The following is a 22449-nucleotide window of genomic DNA, read 5'->3' as shown; positions in this document are numbered from 1 at the left end:
TATCAACAATTTCATGCTTAAAAATTAACTGTTATATTTGCAGGGTGTAAAAATCTACCACACTCTGCAATATTATATTCATTTTAATGAAAGCAAAATAATTCTGCCTTTATCACTTACTGCAAAGTTATATTAGGCAAAATTTAAACATTATGAGCTTTCAGTTTTTAATGAACTAGCTTCAAAAGTGTGGAAAGATGAAACATTTTTCATATACTACTAAAAACAGCTAGCATTTCTAGGCACTTTTCATGTATCAATGCTCCTGTTTTTCACAACCAAATACAGCAACTGTCCCTTTACAGGAAACTAGGCATAAAAGGCTAAGTAACTAGACAAGATCACACAGCTAGTAATTCATTGGTAAGCCATACTCTTACACAAAGGAAGCAATGACATGCAGTAGAAAGACCAAAGGTTTTTTATACCATATTTGAGTACCATCTACAAAATTTAAGTTGTGTGCAATCATGCAAAATATGAAAGTCATCTGTATGTTCGAGTTGTAAGAAGAAATCTGAAAAAAGACAGTTGTTACTATGCTAAATTGGTTCATTTTCAACAGTTCTGAGAACAGCTTATAAACCAATGTACTCATTTAAAAACCTAATCACTGGAATGTGGGTCTAGAGAACAGAAAGAGACATGAGTGAACTCACTGAGGTGAGGAAAACATAGATTCTCTATCTTGTCTTGGGTGGTGATTACATGTGTGTTACAAATGTGAAAAATGTTTGCATTTATAGCACCTAAATTATAATCTCAAAAGAAATTCAACTCTTGTCTTGTCCCACTAACTTTCTTCTTATTAGGTATTTCTAAATATAGCACTCATTTCATCTTTTATCATCTAAAATCAATGTCTTAAACTAAACTGCTTTTGACACAAAAAACCCTCCAATTTTAACTACACTCACTAATTAAAAGGCTATTTTTTTGCTAAGTTATTAATAAATCTTATAGTTTAATATGAAATGAAATTTCTGTTTAAAAGTTTTACAAATCTTTTACAAGAATACTTTATTGATTTCTTTTGGAACTTCAAATCCATCATATATAAACAGTCAGTTTGGAAAATAAGATATAACCTAAAAGACAATTCCAAGATAACAGGCTTGGTTTGTGGAAAAGTCAACTTTGTTATCTTACCCTACACTCATTAGCTTTCTGTGGCTCTGACCAAATATAGCTAGTATCTTCATCATGCCAGATTTCAAAATATTCAGTCAACTTATACAAACTTTAGGAAAGAATTTTGTAACATGAGCTGGTGAAATGTCAAACTAATTATAAAAAGAGGATATCCCCCAAATCTGAACAGATATATCTAAACTACACACTCTATATGCCTGCCACTATTGATACCACTGAAATATTCATTTCTCTCTGATCTAAAAATGTGGTTGAGCAATTTTGCGTTTGAGTCTCACTATCCTAGAAATGGTCATGGCCTTAAAGGGAAAAAAAAAAAAAAATATATATATATATATATACACACACACACATAAATATATATATGTAAAGCTTTCCTAAGAGTTTTTAAAAATATTTTCCAAAATCAGAATTGAATACAGAATCAAGTCTGTAAAATATTGCTGAAAATCCTCTTATGAAAATGGGTACCTTTCATGGCTTCTGATTTAGCTTCTTCAATGGATTCATAAATCTTGTTTTTATCTGCAAGCCGTGCTTTTGTAGCCTTATGTTCAGTTTCTTCTTGTTCTAAACTTTGCTGTATAACTTTTAGTTGGTATGTCATATCTATTTCCATGTTGTTCTTTTCCTATTAAAGATTTAAACAGCAGCCATCAACAAAACAGACTGGTTCACAATTTCAAAAATTTCTTTACAGGCTTACTAACAATGTTTAACATGTTCCCTCCAATCTTCAGACTTCCTGTAAAAGTACCCTATGTGCTGTTCCACCTGTTTGCTTCCCAGTGTACTTATCTCCACTACTGTTTCGAGATCTTCACTGTGATTACTTGAGCTCAATAAAGTGATGAATGATACCTCAATTATCAAATCATTTTTCATTTGAATTCACTGTTGCCCTTGAAACTATTTCCTTGATATACTTGACCTCACTTGGCTCTCCCCACCCTTCTCTCATCTTTTCTGCTGTGTGTGAAGTTTTCTCCCAGCCACCTCTTAAATATTGGGTGTTCTCTGTAGGTAGCATTCTTTAGCCATAATGCTTCTCCTCTTTCTGTATTATTTCTCAAACTTTTAAAACATACCTAACATTTTCTTTGCTAGATCTTTGGCGGGGGGGGGGTGGGGGGTGGGAATAAAACTCAGGATCCTCTACTAGTCATCTTTATTTTCCACATGGAAAACATGTTTTAAGTTGAGAACCATTAATAGAAGTTAATTTTCTATATATCCTCAAAAGATTTTCTAATTCTGTTTCCTATAGTTTATATCATAAATACAGACTTTTTTTTCAATAATGAAAATAATTTTTTTCAAACTACACAATCTATCAACAGAGTAGTTTATTCTGCTTTGAAAACCACAGGTCTAAGCAATCTCCTTCAGATGGGTTCTTTCATTTGCATCGTTTGTGCTACTTCAATATTAATGATGATCAAATATTTCTAGCTGCTACTACCGTAGTTTACTTCTCTGTAGACATCCTAATTTGGTTGTCTCACCAGCATCTCAAGACTAAAATGGATTTATCATTTTATTTATCATTTATCATTGTCTCCTTTATTTCTCCTTTATTCTTTATTAATTAAAGGCACCACTATAGGTTTTTGTCACAAACTAGGAACTCAAAACTCATTCTTAAGTACTATTCACATGCTACATTTAATCAGTCAATCACTAAGTGTTCCCAAATACTCCTCCTTCAAATATTTTGGATTCATTCCTATTTTCCAACCTTTGAACTACTGTGCTAGTTAAGTCTCCATTATCTGAGTTACTTTATCTGAAAATCCTCTGATTAATCTACCTACCTATTAATCTTCCTCAAACCTGGTTTTCACATGGTACATAATAATATATCTTAAATGAATCATTAATAAAATCACCCAACTTAAAAGCCCTTCAGTGGTTAGTCCATTTCTTAGAGCAACTAAGTTTCTTAATAGAGTATTCAACATCTTGCATGGTCAATTTTAGCCTGATGTCTGTTTTTGTAAAATTTCATTAGATCATAGCCATGCCCATTCCCTTTACTGAAGTAGAGACCATATCACCTGCAAAATTTAAAATATTCACTGTTTATCCTTTAAAAGATTAAAATTTCCTGACCTTTACTCTTTACTCTAGAAATACTGAATAGTTTATACTTAAATAAACTATGACCTTTTATCTTCTATCCTCTGTGCCTTCGCTCATGATGTCCTCCCCAGCTCATAATGCACCTTTACTTTGTCAGCCAGTGCTGCCCTGTCAGATTAGGAATTCATTCTGTGTACCCAAGATACCCTGCCCATACCTCTATCATTCTACTTTAGTCAGTTCAGTTCAGTCGCTCAGTTGTGTCCGACTCTGCGACCCCATGAATCGCAGCACGCCCAGCCTCCCTGTCCATCACCAACTCCTGGAGTTCACTCAAACTCAGGTCCATCGAGTCGGTGATGCCATCCAGCCATCTCATCCTCTGTCATCCCCTTCTCCTCCTGCCCCAATCCCTCCCAGAATCAAGGTCTTTTCCAATGAGTCAGCTCTTTGCATGAGGTGGCCAAAGTATTGGAGTTTCAGCTTTAGCATCAGTCCTTCCAATGAACACCCAAGACTGATCTCCTTTAGAATGGACTGGTTGGATCTCCTTGCAGTCCACCACACTGTATTAGAATTATCTGTGTACTTTACTTTTACTTTAGAAATTACCTACTAGATGTGAGGTTGTTAAGGACAAGAACTGCATCCTAATATTTTTACCACATACAATACACTAAATACTTAAGTGAATGAAAACAAAATATTATCTACACAGAGCCTAGAAATTATCCCTGCTTATAGCACTTTTTGGTAAACTTCTACATGAAAAGTCATGAATATTTTACACCATTTTGAAGATATAATGTACATAAAAATCTGAGTTTTCCTGGGATGTCTAGGGAGAAGCATCCTCATAACACACCCTAGGAGAGTCCTCCCTTCATAAGCAACTGACATGCTAAGGGCTGCTTGTATGGTGTTATGGTAAGCCTTAAAGTATATATCATCAATGCACATTACAATATAAGAAAGTACATGAGTGCTGGAAATATCTCAGTTACTAATTTTCCTTATTTTAGAATAAGTTTTTCAACTCGAAACACTACAGCTATCTTCTTACACAAATATAAAACTTAACATGTTTTACCTTTTCCAAATCAGTAAATCTCTCCTGTAGTTGTCTCTTCTCCAGCTCTACTTTTGCTAATAAGATTTTACCATTCTTTACATCTTCTTCTAGGCCAGATATTCTACCTAAAATGGCAACATTTTAAAAAACAATAAATTCATATACAATACAAATTAAATTTAGAGTAAAAAATTCAGAATTCACCTCATACCTTAAAGCTGTTATTTATGAGCAGAAATTTTATAATTGTTGGTATAGTGCTTCAGAGTTAATTCAACTGGAATCCAATCTACTGCTTTCAGAAGTGGCTTGTTACTTAAAATACTTCATACTATTTGAAAGTAAATCCTTCATTCATAAAATTTTATAACAGTGTATTTCTAACACCCTAACTTTATAGAACAGAGTAATATATCCATACACTTACTACTCCAGCACATTATCCACCATCTAAGGTTATCTCCAAATCACAGATCTTTAAGATGAACTTAAGTGCAATCTCCACTTTAATACCTTGTAAATCATTAATAATCTCTGATCCATGGGTTCGGTCCCTCCTTTCAGATTCTAGAACTGACTGAAGATTGATAAATTCCTTTTCAAGTTTTAACTTGGCAGTCTCCAGCAGGCAATTTTTGTCTTGTAGATCTCTATTGTTAGATTCCAGCTGCTGAATCTGTTTTGAACTTTCTGCCTGTGTTTTCCTTAACCGGGCTGCAGTATCCGATTCTGTTCGCAGCAAAGCATTGGTTTCATCCAGCTGTTATTCCATTAAAAGCCAAACAAAAAACAAACAAATCAACACAGCTATATATGATGAAAATACTTCAATTTATTACCCCACTGCAAACTATTTAAAATAAGAAAAACCCTAAAAATATATTTTTAATGATTTCCCTTTTGTAACATTACCAATTAAAACAAATGCTAACAGTCATAAATAAAATTCAAAATCCTTATTATAAATAAATTGGGATCAACCTACTTGTCTCTGGAGTTGATTCACTTTCTCAGTGGATATCTGAGAGTTCTGATTTCTTTTTTTCAAATCTTCAAGCTGATCTTTTAAACTGTTAACTATGATAAAAAGCATTTAAGTAGTAAGCTTCAACACAACACACACATACAAACTTTTTTTCTTAGTAAGTATTTAGTATTCTATGCTACAAACCATCATTCTCCAAATTTCGCTTCTTGTCTGCTTCATGATCAGCTTTCCGCTGATATTCTGCATTTTTGTGCTGAAGAAGTGCTTTTTCTCTTTCTAATTGTCTTAATGTTGACTCCACATTTTTCCTTAAGGTAATCTGAAATAATGCTTGAAGTTATTACCAAAGGAAAGTATGTGTAAAAATCAAATGAAAATAAAAAATACTTCAGTTACATAAAACAGAAGAGACCTTTAAAAAAGCTAATACCTAACAAAAGCCATTTTGTTAAAATTACAAACGGTTTCCATATTTTTAAAATAGCATATTATTCTTAAATAATCAAGAACATAAGTATTTTGTTTACTATTGTAAGCCATCACCCTTTACTTAATATAAACTACAGGTCTGAATAATAAAAAAAAATTGTCAATTTCTATTTTTAAGCCGTATCATTAATATGACTGAAATTATTTTTCCTTGGAATATCTACACATACTAAATTAATTCATTTGCAAAAACATAACAAAATGAAGCCTATTATCATGGTTTACTCTATAATCTCAGTCCTCATCAATGCTACAACATATATTTTACTATGTAACAAGATTTGTATTAATATGGTATTGAGTGAACTCTATAGGTAAGTCAAGCATCAAAATTTTTTACGAACAAAAATGTAAATAAAAGCATAGAGAAACTTTACCTCTTCTTCTAACTCCTTTGCCACTTTCTCTAAGCGAGTGTTAACAGACCTGAAGAATTTCAAAGGCAACAGTAAATAAAATAATTCTTACGATAAAGACATTTGCCATAAATTGTAAAATAATCATAGAATTACTTTGTAGCTCTTTTTAGTAAAATGTTTAAATTTACATTTTAAAATATAACATTTAATTATCCACAGAACATACTTGCACTTCTGTTCTAGTTCCTCTTTGGCTTGAATCTCAGTGCTAAGGTGTTCTTCTAATGTGTACAGTTTTTTCTGAATCTGTCAGAAAATAAAACACTATAATTATAAAGTGTGATCACATTTAAAAGGAGAGAGGCTTAAAGAAAACAATGATAATTTTCTTCTCCTTTCTTTCAACTTTAATATAGGTACAGCATTTGTACCTTCTTAATGTGATTTTTATTAACAGAAAAAATCCTCCATCTCTTGCTTTATATCACAGCACATATGTATATATGAACACACTATGTAAACATAAGAATGAGAAGCTCCAATCTTGGCAGAATTCTTCTGTGATAGCAAGTTTCTTATTCATTATAAATTAATTAAAAAAAATTGATATCCTCCACTGTTCTTTTGTAGATTATTTATATGAAAATATTGTTACCATTTGTGCTAATAAGATAAAGATAAAAGGTCTACGTCTGAAACAAATATTTGGAATATTTGACTGAATATGCTCAAAATATATTACTTTTCTTAGAAATAAGAATAAAATTTCTTTCAATTTTCCCAAAGAAAGCATGCAGATAGCCAACAGATCTAAGAAAATACATTTAATATCATTAATTATTAGGGAAATGAATGAAAATCACAATGAAGTATCACCTTACACCTGTTAGAATGGCTATCATCAAAAAGACAAAAATATCAAATACTGGAGAGCATGTAGAGAAAAGGGAACCTTCATGCACTGTTGATGGGAATGTAAACTAGTGTAGCCAGTATGGAAAACAATACAAAGATTCTTCAAAAGATAAGGACAGAATTACCATATAATCCAGCTATTCCACTTATGGGTTTTTATCTGAAGAATATGAAAACACTAATTCAAAAAGATATATGCACCTAAGATATAGAAACAACCTAAGTATCCACTGGAAGATAAATGGATGAATAAGACGTGATATATATATACAGACTAGGAACCACTCAGCCATTAAAAAAAAAGGGGGGGGGAAGTGAAATCTAGCTATTTGCAACATGGATGAACCTTGAGGGATGAACCTAGAATGCAAGTCAGAAAGTGAAAGACAAAAATCATATGGTATCACTCATATGGAAACAAACCAAAAAAAGGGAAAAAATAAAACAAAAACAAACTCAAAAGACAGAACAGACTGGTCATTACCAGAGGAAAAGGAGGCTGGGGTAGATGAAATGAGTGAATGGGGTCAAGTGTATGGTGATGGTTGATTATTACACTCTTAATGATCACTTTGCAATGAGCACAGAAGTAAAATCATAATGTTGTATACTTGAAACTTATATACTGTTACATATCAATTTCAAAATGTTACATATATCCGTATCAAAAGTGAAAGGCAAAGGAGAAAAGGAAAGATATATCCATCTGAAAGTAGATTTGCAAAGAATAGCAAGGAGAGACAAGAAAGCCTTCCTAAGTGATCAATGCAAAGAAACAGGAAAACAACAGAATGGGAAAGACTAGAGATCTCTTCAAGAAAATTAGAGATTCCAAGGGAACGTTTCATGCAAAGATGGGCACAATAAAGGACAGAAACGTTATGGACCTAACAGAAGCAGAAGATATTAAGAAGAGGTGGCAAGAATACTCAGAACTGTACAAAAAAGATCTTCATGACCCAGATAACCATGATGGTGTGATCACTCACCTACAGCCAGACAGACATCCTGGAATGCAAAGTCAAGTGGGCCTTGGGAAGCATCACTACAAACAAAGCTAGTGGAGGTGATGGAATTCCAGTTAGGCTATTTCAAATCCTAAAAGATGATGCTGTGAAAGCGCTGCACTCAATACGCCAGCAAATTTTGGAAATTCAGCAGTGGCCACAGGACTAGAAAGGATCAGTTTTCATTTCAATCCCAAAGAAAGGCAGTGTCAAAGAATGCTCAAACTACCGCACAATTGCACTCATCTCACACGCTAGCAAAGTAATGCTCAAAATTCTCCAAGCCAGGCTTGAACAGTACGTGAACCATGAACTTCCAGATGTTCAAGCTGGATTTAAAAAAGGCAGAGGAACCAGAAATCAAATTGCCAACATCCATTGGATCATCGAAAAAGCAAGAGAGTTCCAGGAAAATATCTACTTCTGCTTTATTGACTTCGCCAAAGCCTTTGACTGTGTGGATCACACAGTCAGTTTGTTTGTAGGAAAGTCTTAAAGAGATGGAATACCAGACCACCTGACCTGCCTACTGAGAAATCTGTATGCAGGTCAAGAAGCAACAGTTAGAACTGGACTTGGAACAATGGACTGGTTCCAAATAGGGAAAGGAGTATGTCAAGGCTGTATATTGTCACCCTGCTTATTTTACTTATATACAGAGTACACCATGTGAAATGCTGGGATGGATGAAGCACAAGCTGGAATCAAGATTTCCAGGAGAAATATCATTAACCTCAGATACGCAGATGATATCACCCTAATGGCAGAAAGTGAAAAGGAACTAAACAGCCTCTCGATGAAAGTGAAAGAGAAGAGTGAAAAAGCTGGCTTAAACTCAACATTCAAAAAACTAAGATCATGGCATCCGGTCCCATCACTTCATGGCAAATACTGGGGAAACAGCGACAGACTTAATTTTCTTGGGCTCCAAAATCACTGCAGATGGTGACTGCAGCCATGAAATTAAAAGACGCTTGCTCCTTGGAAGAAAAGCTGTGACCACTCTAGATAGTATATTAAAAAGCAGAGACATTACTTTGCCAACAAAGGTCCATCTAGTCAAAGCTATGGTTTTTCCAGTAGTCATGTATGGATGTGAGAGTTGCACTGTGAAGAAAGCTGAGTGCTAAAAAACTGATGCTTTTGAACTGTGGTGTTGGAGAAGACTCTTGAGAGTCCCTTGGACTGCAAGGAGATCCAACCAGTCAATCCTAAAGGAGACAGTCCTGGGTGTTCATTGGAAGGACTGATGCTGAAGCTGTAGCTCCAATCCTTTGGCCACCTGATGCGAAGAGCTGACTCACTGGAAAAGACCCTGATGTTGGGAAGATTGAAGGCAGGAGGAAAAGGGGATGACAGAGGATGAGATGGTTGGATGGCACCACCAACTTGATGGACATGAGTTTGAGCAAGCTCCAGGAGTTGGTATTGGACAGGGAAGCCTGGTGTGCTACAGTTCATGGGGTTGCAAAGAGTTGGACACAACTGTGCGACTGATCAATTTTACCTTGAAACAAGGCGCGCGCACACACACACACCCACGCATGGGGGTCGCAAAGAGTTGGACACAACTGTGCGACTGAACTGATCAATTTTACCTCGAAAAAAGGCGCGCGAGCGCGCGCACACACACACACACAAAACCTCTTTATAATTTCCTATACTGTGCCAGGCACAATACTGTGAAAAGTTTATCATCAACAACTCTTTTGGATTAATGATGGCTAATTAATTACAAGTCATCTTGCTGCTGCTGCTAAGTCGCTTCAGTCGTGTCTGACTCTGTGCGACCCCATAGACGGCAGCCCACCAGGCTGCCCCGTCCTTGGGATTCTCCAGGCAAGAACACTGGAGTGGGTTGCCATTTCCTTCTCCAACAAGTCATCTTGCCATTCTTTAATCTTCTTATAGGCCAAATTTACCTTAGTCTTTAAAAAATCTAAAATTATAGAAAGTACTAAAGAATCTATTTTGGGAGCATTACTGCCTTTCTAAAGGATTTAACTTTTTGAGTTCCTTTTGTATTTTAGGTACAATGGCATGCACTTTACATTTACTGTGTCATTAACCCTAACAAAAGCCATAAAAAGATGGGTAGTAGTGCATTTATTCAATAAAGAAACAGAAATCCAAAAAAGGTGAACAACTGGGCCAAGATAGCACAGCTAATAAGTGGCAGTGCCCTCAAAGACCTATTAGATTCCATGGACAATGTTTTTTCCACTATTTTTTCTAGTAATTAGGTTCTCCATGATTTCTTAAATATTTCATGTATCTTAAGAAAAACTGTGTATTTCCCTAGTAAGGAAATATAGGCTAATGAACTCGTCAAGTTCAGCAGCTTTTGGCTGCTACTACATTGGTATAACTCGATCACATGCTGATTAATTTTCACATGTTAATCAAAAGTTCTTGCTGCTAGTTACATATCCTTAATAAACAAAACCAAGAAAAATACATAATATATATTTTAAACAACAAATCCATAGGAGCAATAATGAAAAGAATACTTGGCAGAAAAAAAGATTGGGAACTTCTCTCTTGGGTAGGTGTAGTACTCCAAATACTAGATGGAATATGGTTATATCAAAACATCGCTAGAGTGATGAGATTTTCCTGTTTTTCAACATATTTGACATCAACATACCTCTTGACTCTCCTATTTAAAACAAAACAAAACAACAACAAAAAATTAAAATGCTTGCTATGTTTTGTAAAATTCCTAAAACACAAATTGTATCAAAATTACTCAATTTTTTTAGTTTTTTTAAGTTGAAGAGAAAAATATTTAGCATCCTCATTTATGTGTCTACATGATTTAGCTTTGTACTGAGGTCATAAAATACTGTAACATCTTGATAAAATTATCCTTTATATCAATTCATTGCTAAATACACAAAATTTAAATCCATCCACTATTTCTGTATTCTTATAGCTTACTATCTATACTCATATATAGTGCTAAGATCATAAAATTTTCTAACTGGTAGGAAGTACAGCTGTTTATAAACATATTCTATCACTTTTGTAATGAAACTAAGCCTAAAGTCATGTAACTCATCTTTTTACTAGCCACTGGATCTCATACCATAATACTCGGCAAACAAATGAATCACTTCAGTGTTATACTGAACTGGATTGCAACAAGGAAGGCCATCTAAAAGTAACATCAAGTGAACTTTTAAAATACATGGATATTACTAAAGTATTTGAACATGTGATTAAAATAGAGTAGTAAAAATTTATACATACTTCATTCTTCCTTAATTGAATTGAGTCATTTTCTTTACAAGATGGAGAGTCACTTAGTAGCCTAGAAGGAAAGGCAGGAAGTTCTTTTGCATGCCATTTTAACTCATTTTCTGATATCAAGTTATCCTCAGAATTAAATTCTCTTTCTTTTCACTTTCAACATATTTTAAGTGAAGTACTATTTCCCCTCTTGACATTTATACCATTTTCAATAATTTAAACTGCTATTTCTTGCTTCTCATTCTTAAGCCAATGTTCTAGTCTTTAACATAGTTGAGACTGGAGTCACTAAACAGAACCATATTTTTCCCCCTCTTCACCTCATTTTGAGTTCCTATTTTATTCTTCTTTTCTAGAAATATTCTGAAAGAAGACATCTCTGCTCTTTTTCAAATACAACATCTCTGATCTCCTGGTATTAATACATAAATCATCACTTCTACTTAACTGTCACTTTCTCTCTTAACTGGGTCGTTCCTTGCTGTTTATGAACATGCCTGGATTTCTCCTGCACTGATGTCTTCACTTTTGTCAGTATTGCAGCAGTTTTTAGAACCTTATCTTTGACAGGATGAACAACTCATCTTGGTTTGCACTGATTTTCCTAATTTTAACATGAAAGTCCCATAGCACATCCTTGGAAACCTTCGGTCCTGGGCAAACCATAATAGTTGATCGCCCCAACCATTACAAACATGGAAGTATCAAAAACTTTTCAAATGTCTTTAACACTTCATTTAACTACTTAACAGTTTTCAGCAGCTTTTCACTTCCTGTCAAAGTAAAAAGTCCCTTAGCACAATACACAACAATCATCTCTTCCATTATGCTTCCTTCACACTCTAACTCCAGTCTATTTTCTAATCTTATACCCAATACTCATTCCAGTTGAGCAATATTTATTGAATGATCTTATGCCAGGCTCTGCACTAGATGAAGGTATTACAGGCAAGAAAGTAACAGTTCCAATAAATTCTCCAAATGGTTATAATACAGTGACATATACCATGGTTGAAACCTACTGGACTATATTGCTCTGCTCCCAGTGTATGCTTAAATTCCACAGTTGTGCTTCCACTATTCACCTCCCCACCACATTCACCTAACCTCCCTACATCTCAGCTACTCAAAACCCTTTTTTATCTTTAGACTTGGTTAAAATGCTATCTCTTTCTTGAGGTCTTACCTGACTTCCCCCTACAGTAGCCCCAAAGAGATGTGACTTTTATTTTTCTTCTGAAATTAGAAGAATTATGATTCTCAGATCTTCTTGGTACTTTTCTTAAGGCTCATATCACATTCTACCCTTCATTATGACTATATAATTCTCCTATATCCCTTAATAGTTGACAGACTCCCTCAAAAGCAGGTGTTCAGTCTTCAAACACACAACACTGCCTTACATTCATTTGTAAATGAATATTATATATAATATTCTTTGAAAAAAATCTCAGTTTGAAACAAATTAACACTTTATCTTCTATCATTCAGAGTCCTGAAATAAGAACTTTTTACAGCTAGATGTTGAAAACAATAAAAATATAACAAACAAATCACATACAAATTTTCTCTGTAGTAGGTAAATCCTATAAAAGGTAGCTGATTTCCCACAAAAGCCTTAGGAATTGGGAAGGTTTCTACATCTCCTTTATCATCTTCAATGTCATCAAAATTGCTGCTGTCTATGTCACTGCTGAGTTCAGGTACCACAGGAGCTGCAGCTATTAAAAGAAAAGAAACATTGTTTAATAATAATATATATGATTTAAAAAGACAGAAACCACCCCTGTTCTGTTTTATATTAGTTATTATAGATTATTAATGTTATATTGATATTAGCATACTATATAAATATTAATACATTATATACTGATATTTGATTAGCAAACAATACTATATAGTCACGATTTACTATAGAAAATTTCAATGACAGATTTACTATTTTATCATTTTGAAGAACTGAAATTCTGTGTTTTATCATTATATTAGATTGGTTTTAAACATAGAAGAATTAATCTATGCAAGGCAGTACAATATTATTCTAGGTATTAAACTTCCAAACAGCAATAACTTGCACATACATTCTTTAGTTTTCAGAAGTTTTCTACTACATCTTTAAGTAGAAATATTTCTTACTCTTAAAATGAATTAATGTAAATATACATGCAGTTTAAATGAACTACTATGCTTACCCTAGTATTCACCAGAGTACTCTCCATAAGTAACGAATTATTGATTTATTAATTCAAACATATGAATTAAAGAATTATATTTCCCCAATTCTGAAAATTATTGAGATCCATAAAACTTAGCGTGGCAAATTAAGAAACCTATAATGTTTATCATAAAAGCAATGGGAAATAAAGACATACTAGTTTGCTAAGATACTGATTTAAGATTTAGTTACACAAATTCAAAATGAATTGAAATACAACCTCTCAATTTAAAAATTACTATTAAGAGTATCAGACATGCTTTTTAAATCAGAAGAGGATTCAATTTATGAGATTTAAAATGTGATGAAATGGAAATATTTAAATTTATTGACTTACTCTCTCTTATGTTATCCCAATTCCACTGATCATTCTTAAAGAAAGGATGTTGTTTGATTTCTTCTACCCCATTTCTTCCAAGGCGTACCTCCCTAAATAATGCAGTTAAACATTCTATTATAAAGAGTAAGATTATAAAAATACAAAAATACTCTTATCTCAATGAGGATCAGAAATGAGTTTAAAAAAATTGAAAAGCTTCAGCTTAAATACTGCTCAAAAATAAGCAATCTAATTTTACAGCATGTGATCTCTCTAAATAATGAATATCATGGAAAAGAAATTATGTTTCTACTTGCACTTTGCATCAAATGAAAGTACAGGAGGCTTTCAATTAAAAAAGTCACTGGCATGTGCCAAAATCATATGACCAATTTTAGGGCATAAAATGAATGGAGATCTAACTTCTGGCACAGAAGAATTTTTTTAAAACCTCTATAATAAAAATGTTATTTAAAAAAATCCTCCCCCCTTCTTAAAAAGAACTCACATATTGTGCTTAAAGCTATCCATATTCACTCTGGATAGATCTACATCTATATTAAATGTAAGTTAAATATAAATATGTATTGCATTTAAAATAAAAATGTCAATCTGAATACAAGAAAAATGTTGCTAATAATTTCATTCTTTGACTTTGAGTCTTCAGTGAAGACTATGTGGAAATAATAAGCAATTATGCCCCTGGAGCTATGTTTAACATAAACAAGAAAACCTGTAAAGTTTATAGAAGGAAGTACCCCTAGCCACACTAATGGCATTAAATTCTTCTCAAACTATCTTTTCTCCACCTACAATCATTCTTTAGATTACAACTACCACTGACCATAAATCACTAAGGCTAGTCTTTCATGAACGGTACTCCTTACATTAACACATGCTATATATCCTGTTTTATATTTTACCTTTCAGCACAAATTATAATCATTCCTATCAACTCCACCTGGTCCTCAAAGCAAACATTATATAAAATTTATTTTGAGTTTATCACCATGAATTGTTCATTAATTATGTAATTAACAAAGCTTTATTTTACAAATGATTGATAAATGAAAAAGATTAAAATAATGAGGAAAAATATAATTTTCTGCTTTGTATGGAAAAATAAACAGTTCATAGTACTTAGTTTGACAAAAATGAGGGAAACAATTCTTAATAATGGAAATATACCCCATGTGACATTTCTGGGGGTCAAATTTGCAACTCAAGTAGGTCAATTTTAGAATGTATAGCTCAGAAATCCATCTTTAAGAGTTTATCCTACAAAAAGTATTAAAAGAGAAATGTATGAGAATGGTCACTATAGTACTGCTTGTAACAGCAACTGGCAAACAAACAATAAGGCGTGCTCAGGAAGACAGCATCACAGAGCAAGAAATGTCCTCAGTTATCACCTAAATCTGATCCCATCATATTTAGAATGAGTAAAATTATTTCCCCAGAAAGTAAAATAATTTCCCTAAAATCATAAAGCTAGTGAGCTAAGTCTGGTCCGAAGTGGAAGCACCCACTTGTATGCGCTGGCCCTTTGACAGGATGACTCCTATCACAAACGTAAAGTGGGAAACCAGAAAAGAATAGACAGGGCAAGGGAGACACTTCAAGGAGCTTTCCAGGCTTCTCTTTTTTAAGGCAGGTTTTCACAATAATGTTCATCTATTTTAAGAAATATAGAATTTTCAGGATGGACTTGCTCATATTCAAATGCAAATTAAAAGGGGCTGGGAAGGAGGCACTGCAAAGTCAAACATAGTTTTTAAGATTATTAACTTTTGAGTATTTATCTGCACAAAATGTTCTTCTCTCAAAAGTTGTACAGTCAAGAGCAATATGGCTCAATCATTTTAAAGGATAAAATGTGAAAAATACAGAAGTTTTCTTTTCTCTCAGATGCATTATTTTACCAAGTTTTCTTTTTAGATATGAGGGTTAAGATCAGAGTTGGATTACCATCAGGCTGCACATACAAAATGACAACAGTAACCCAATTCCAGGCTAAGCAGTAGGAAAAGGCTAAACCAGAATTCAATGCAAGTTGGATAAAAAGATTGATTTTATATGTGTATATATAAGAGCTCAGTAAGCTTTCACGTCTACAAAGCTAAAAGGATTCTCTACAAAGAAATCTCTATAAAGAAATTTAATGTATATTACCTATCTGTTAAGAAGGCACAGATGAGATTCTTCGCATGTTTAGAAATTTCTGCATCTTCAGGGAAACATAGTGAGTTTTTATGATCCATAATTTTGCTGTATGTCCCTACAAGTGAATCTGCATAAAATGGAGTATCCCCTAAAGTACCAAGAAAGAAGACACAGAGTGTAACAGAGAATGCAAATTAAACATTTTTTACCTAATATTTAAATACGTTAAGTTTAGATTTATCACATGCATGTAAGAAGGAAATGTCTATGGGACAGGAATCTCAGTCAAAACAAACATGCACACACCAAGAATATATTTAAATTTTAACCATATCAATAAGCCAATAATTTTTAAGATCAAAATAAAATCAATACTAACTGTACAATGTGTTGGGTAATACATAATAAGAAAAAAATCAATGTACTGGATAACTTAAAAGATTACTAAGTGCAATCAGATCAGTTAGAACCTTTTAATGCTTCAGCTAAAGCAAACCTTTTCTTATACAATACAGTAGTCACCAACCACAAGTGGCACTTTAAATTAATTAAAATGAAATAAAATAAAAAATTCATTTCCCTAGTGACATTAGCCGTATTTCAAAAGCCCAACATGGCAGGTCCCCACTATACTAAACAGTGCAGACATAAGACACTTTCATCACAACAGCCTGGATAATGCAGCTCTAAGAGTCAGATCAGCCTCATTATTTTACATACAAGGAAGCCAGGCCCAGAGAGATGACATGTGATTTGCCTATGAGGACACACAGCTAGAGCTGAAAATGGCAGAATCAGTCTCCAAATACAGTGTTCCTGCCAACTGATGACTGTGATAAAGAGGCACTGAATCAAGTGTAAAGACTTTCAAAAAAGTTCACAGCATCATTTTGGCCAGTACTTAAAGTCTAAGAGTTAAAGGCCCTGCCAATGTGCTTCAAATCACCTTAGTACAAACCAGACTTCCCCAAATCGGTCAAAAAGAAGTTCTCAGATAGTTTTTGTTTTCCAAGGGTAGTAGAGGAGAGTTTTGAATTCAAGATTTTTCTAGTGTGATTTTTAACTGCAGTAGATTCTTTGAAGTGAAGTCTAGTGCCAACCAACCTGATGAGTGAGCACAGAGTATGCTCAGAACACTGCAAATCAGTGCCATTCAAACTCATTCAGCTCTCAGAGCTGAAAACGGTAGCAGGTGTATAAATGGTCTCTTCTAATAACCCAGGTGACTTCTTCCAAAGTATATTATTTTTTAAAACTCTGGGAGAGTCTAGGCAAATGATGGAATATATTCCACTTTCAAAATACTACAAGACACACCTAATAAACCATCAGACAGGGCCTAGACATGGGGAGAACAGACAGATACCTAAGAGAATACAGTGTGTACAAAGAGACCCAGAACAATTTGCAATGACAAAGGCCCAGAACAAAGCAAGTCACAGTAGGACATGAGACTTAGCACAGTAAGGTCAACACTACACGTACACATATGGTCATCAAGAGAAGGCATTTTAACTACAAAAAGTTCTAGGACCAAGGGTTACCTAATTTTGTACTGAGATTTTTTTTTTTTTAAGCAATAGCCATATTCAATCATTATACAGATTTTACAGATTTCCACTACCAATTTCTTTCAGAGTCACAGAAAAGAAATTCTCCAAGTTCTAACATTAATTCACTCTAAATTCTTATAATGTTATTTGCCTTAACACATTTGCCTCATAAAGTAGATTTTGCTACATCTCCCCTGGGCTCCCTCATAGCTCAGTTGGTAAAGAATCCGCCTGCAATGCAGGAGACACTGGTTTGATTCCTGGGTTGCCAAGATCTGCTGGAGAAGGGACAGGCTACCCACTCCAGTATTCTTGGGTTTCCCTTGTGGTTCAGCTGGTAAAGAATCCGCCTGCAATGTGGGAGACCTGGGTTTGATCCCTGAGTTGGGAAGATCCCCTGGGGAAGGGGAAGGGGACCCACTCCAGTATTCTGGCTTGGAAAATTCCATGGACTGTATAGTCCATGGGGTCTCAAAGAGTTGAATACGGCTGAGCCACTTTCACTTTCACCCCTTACCCTAAAGCCACTGGTTTCCTTGTCCAGAAGGCATTTTTGTGACTCTAGTACTTAGGAAGAAGAAATCTTAAAAATGAAATCTATGGTGTAAAGAAAAGTTTTGAAATACTTGAGCATTTCAAATTTTGATGTGGCCAAAGTAAAAGAAATTATTTAACTTGTCTCTGAGTTGTCTGAGATTGAAACACTATTATAGAATATATTTATCTTGATAGTCAAATGGTCAATAACCATATTTGACTGGAATTACAAACCAAATATATATACAAGTAGCAAATATAAGAAACATAGTTTACAAAAACTAATTACATAATTACATAAACTGAATTATTTTCAGTTCCTTATTTACAACAAAATACTACTGATTAAGAAAAATCTTAGAATGAAGGCCCACTGCAGCTGTAAATTTGCTTATTCTAGTATTTTCTTAATCAAAAAGGTCTATGGAAAGAATATTTCCTAGCAGTAAACTTTCAATTCCTTTCATATTCTACTTAATTATTGTACCAGCATGAGGTTCTGTTTTAATTTTCCAATCAACAATCTGTCACATCAGACGCTATCAATTCAAAGGTTTAAAGAAATTCTACTTTATCCTTATAACACAAGCAATTAAATTTTTTTATAGTCTCACATTCTTGACTTAGAACTAAAGTGTTGTGAGATAGGTTTTAAAAAAACAATCCCAGTTTACTTACCCACCAGCATTTCAAAAAGGAAAACACCCACGGACCACCAATCACATTCTCGCCCATAGTAACCATCACCCCCTTGTGATTTCAGGACCTCAGGTGATATATAATCGGGTGTTCCAACTGCTGTATCACAATGCACCATGCCTGTCTAGGTAAAGTGCAGAGAAAGGAAAAAAGATGTATATAAAATGTGAGTAAACACACACACATATAAGCAAAACTAATCCATTTATTATTATTAATACAGTGACTACCCACTGCTACCAACAGACCTTCACTGCTGACATGGTTTTGGGAGGACAGAGGATAGATGCATTATGAAATACATAAAAATGTCTGGATTATGGGAGATCAGTGATAATCTTCCAGCTCTAAAATATTAGAGGCTTCATCAATGAAAGAAGGAAAAGGTGGTTAACTTCATGGGAATTCCATGCAAATCAACATCTTCTCTTTCTTACATTATTAAGGAGTTAACAAGAGAAGTACAAAATGTGGTCTTAATGCACCTGACCTGGGGAAAAGAAAAGAATTATGAAAGGAAGCTTTAATATTTCCAAAGAAACTGCAGTGATTAAAACTGCAAAGGCCCCAGCTTTGGAGGCTGGATAAAGAAATGGTTCCTATTATACCCCAAAAAAATGGAAGAAATAGACCAACTGTTTAAATCAAAAGATCTTAATTGTTTGAAAGCTATACCTCCAAGCTGCATGTTTAGAAATGTGGAGCTGTGGCATCAAGGTATTTGGCAAAATGATAAAAACACTCTTTTCTGTGTTTAGTTTCTGTGGGTAATAAGATAATACCTATCTGATGTCTTTCTGACAAGAACCACTGTAGATAACACCTATGTGTGTGTTTATTTTACAGCATGTGTGTGTGTGTGTCTGTCTGTCTGTATATGCTGCAAGATTAAATCACAACAGTATATAGCAGCATGGTGCTGTTTACTTCCAGCTATGTATAAACATGTAAAAACTTCACAGATTAAGTTAAATGCCCTTCATTTTCTCTATCTACCTAATTTAAAAAGTGTCTCACCTACATTCCTATATAAACTAGCAAACTACTAAGTACTATGACCACCTTGGAAAAAAGAAGTTCAGTGTATTTTATAAACATGACTTACATAAATGTTTTTATTTAAATGCAATAAAACATTATATATGGGAAATTAACTTCAAAAGCAATCTTTTCATTCCTCAAAAATCAGCAAAAATAACTCAATGACTTTATTTTCCCAAGTATACAGCAAACAGAGGTCATTTGAGTTGAATATAAATAAAACAAAAAATTTGGAAATAATTGAGCAAATTATGATGGCAATACTCTGCATGGGTTACTATTTAGGATAAAAAATGAAGATGACAGTGCCTGACTACAAAAAGCAGGACATAAAATTAATTTTTATCATTAACTACCTTATATTTGACTTCTACTGAAGGAAAAATTCATAAAGACTTACTAAATAAAATCTCTTCATTTCACATGTATCCATGTTAGTTAGACTTCCAAAAAATGAATCTCGTGACACTTCAATAGCTAAAAACTGGTCAGACACAAAAGTGCCACTAAAAGAAAAATTGTTTAGCATTCAAAGGTTCAGAGGAAGAAGAGAAAAGGATAAGAAAAGAACTGGCGACAAGTTAGGCTTCAAAGGAATGAGAGTTGGCATGGCAGCTTAGAAAAAAACGAGCAAAAACAAAGGGACAAGAATGACTTTATATAAAGTTCAAGAAATGCAGTAAAGTCCAAATTAGCTAAATGTAAAACTTCACATGATGAAGCTGGAAAAGGAAAGATGGAGATCAGTTTGAATAACTGCTTATTTGTAGAAAAGAAACACTCTGGTAGGACTAAATAATTTTTACACGGTAAACTAGGTTACTGGTACCCTGTTTTCAAAAATTTAATATTTCAACCACCATCTTTGGCAAGCATATTGATGGTTAAAAAAGTTTTTTTTTAAATAAACATTTGGGAAAGATGGTGGCACTAGTGGTAAAGAACCCACCTGCCAACACAAAGGCAAGTTAGATCCCTGGATCGGGAAGATACTGGAGTAGGAAATGACTACCCACTCCAGTATTCTTGCCTGGGAAATCCCATGGACAGAGGAGCCTGATGGGCTACAGTCCACGGCGTTGCAAAGAGCTGGACATGAGTGAAGCAACTAAGCACACATGCACTTAAAAACTATCTCATGGGGAAGTTCTCAAATCACATAAACTTTACATTTAAGACAAATCTGATTCTCTTCTAAAGAAATACAGGAAGAACAAACCACAAACTAAGAGACTGGTTTACCTACAGGGGGTAAGTAGGAAAAGGGTAGAAAGAAACAAGTACAGTACAGGAATGGGGTGGTGGGATAAGGAGGGGGTGATCCTTCTCTGAGGATGTAATTTATACAGTTCTGACTCTTAAACCAGAGGAATGCTTAAAATACCCAAAAAATAAATAATTAAAATCAACCGGATGTGGGACAATTCTAAATGGAACACAAACAGTAGGAAATGGACCTGTTTCATAAATTAATAACATAACCACACCAAAGAAGGTAGAGAGGAAAAGAACCGACCTAGGTTACCTTGGAAAACAGTTGTAGTGTATATAATGAGAGCCAGGTTTCTCACTATCCAAAAAAAGTAAATACGAAAAAGAAAGGAGGAAGACTAGAATGAATCCTGTGCTGTAATACTAGAATCAGAAGTATAAAACTAGAATCAGAAGTATCATATGAACTCATAATTTTTAATATACTTCATATACAGACTAGTAAGTACAGAATTAAATATGAACATGAATGTGCATATGAGTTAGTATAGGATATACAATATACACATGTCCACTAACAGGGTCTAGAAGTAATGACACTCCAAAAGCAATGAATACCTCTAACACCCAAATACTCATTTTTAAATACCATTCTTGAATAAAAGGAATTAGAGCTTCTTCGAGAAGTATTTGTTTTCAGGGCTGGGACACAGAAAATACAAAATAGTGTTCAACAACTTACAGTACAAAGAAAGGAAAAGAAAATGCTCCCCAGAGGATACATGTTAAAAAGCAAGAGGAGCCAACTTAAAAAGATTTCACAAGATAAGCAAACTTTGAACTGAGTTTCAAAGTGTGAGTAGGAACTTGCCAAGTACAGTGTATTCAATAGCATGTATTAGATTGGTGTAAATGTAACTGCAGTTTTGGATCATGAATTTTAAAGCATCATAACTAGGCTCAAACATATATTCATTAATCAAAATAGGATGCATTATAATCAACACATTTTGCCAGTGAGAATTAAGTTTGTTTATTCCTGTAGCGTAAAAATGCATGCCTTGTGAATCAATGATCTCTTGGAAAGCATTTCCTGCCTCCTGCTGGTTGTGGAAACATTTTCCCTACAAAAAGTTTCGAGATGCTTGAAGAAGTGGTAGTCAGTTGTCAGAGGTCAGGTGAATACGGTGGATGAGGCAAAACTTCGTAGTCCAATTTGTCAACTTTTGAAGCATGTTGTGTGACATGCAGTTGAGCACTGTTGTGGAGAAGAACTGGGCCCTTTCTGTTGACCAATGCCGGTTGCGGGTATTGCAGTTTTCAGTGTATCTCATTGATCTGCTGAGCATACTTCTCAGATGTAATGGTTTCACCAGGATTCAGAAAGCTCTAGT

At 34.1% G+C, this 22449-nt stretch overlaps 1 protein-coding gene across 7 annotated transcripts in view; it reads right to left on the bottom strand.

Annotated features, from left to right (window-relative positions):
• ROCK2 (Rho associated coiled-coil containing protein kinase 2) overlaps positions 1-22449 on the bottom strand; it is a 132937-nt gene that overhangs the window by 32277 nt on the left and 78211 nt on the right. For all 7 annotated transcript variants that reach the window (XM_044926246.2, XM_006073749.4, XM_006073747.4 and 4 more), the window contains 13 exons: positions 18782-18926; positions 16023-16161; positions 13869-13960; positions 12878-13037; positions 11317-11377; positions 10712-10723; positions 6369-6448; positions 6161-6209; positions 5478-5613; positions 5292-5383; positions 4820-5066; positions 4325-4431; positions 1624-1783 (listed from right to left, as the gene is read on the bottom strand). In XM_044926246.2, coding sequence (XP_044782181.1) covers positions 1624-1783; positions 4325-4431; positions 4820-5066; positions 5292-5383; positions 5478-5613; positions 6161-6209; positions 6369-6448; positions 10712-10723; positions 11317-11377; positions 12878-13037; positions 13869-13960; positions 16023-16161; positions 18782-18926 — 1480 coding nt within the window. The remainder of the gene's footprint in view (positions 1-1623; positions 1784-4324; positions 4432-4819; positions 5067-5291; positions 5384-5477; positions 5614-6160; positions 6210-6368; positions 6449-10711; positions 10724-11316; positions 11378-12877; positions 13038-13868; positions 13961-16022; positions 16162-18781; positions 18927-22449) is intronic.

Source organism: Bubalus bubalis, chromosome 12, assembly GCF_019923935.1.
Source record: "Bubalus bubalis isolate 160015118507 breed Murrah chromosome 12, NDDB_SH_1, whole genome shotgun sequence".
NCBI classification, from domain to species: domain Eukaryota; kingdom Metazoa; phylum Chordata; class Mammalia; order Artiodactyla; family Bovidae; genus Bubalus; species Bubalus bubalis.
The sequence above is the reverse complement of the archived record's forward strand: the minus strand, read 5'-3'. Positions and strand labels throughout refer to the sequence as shown.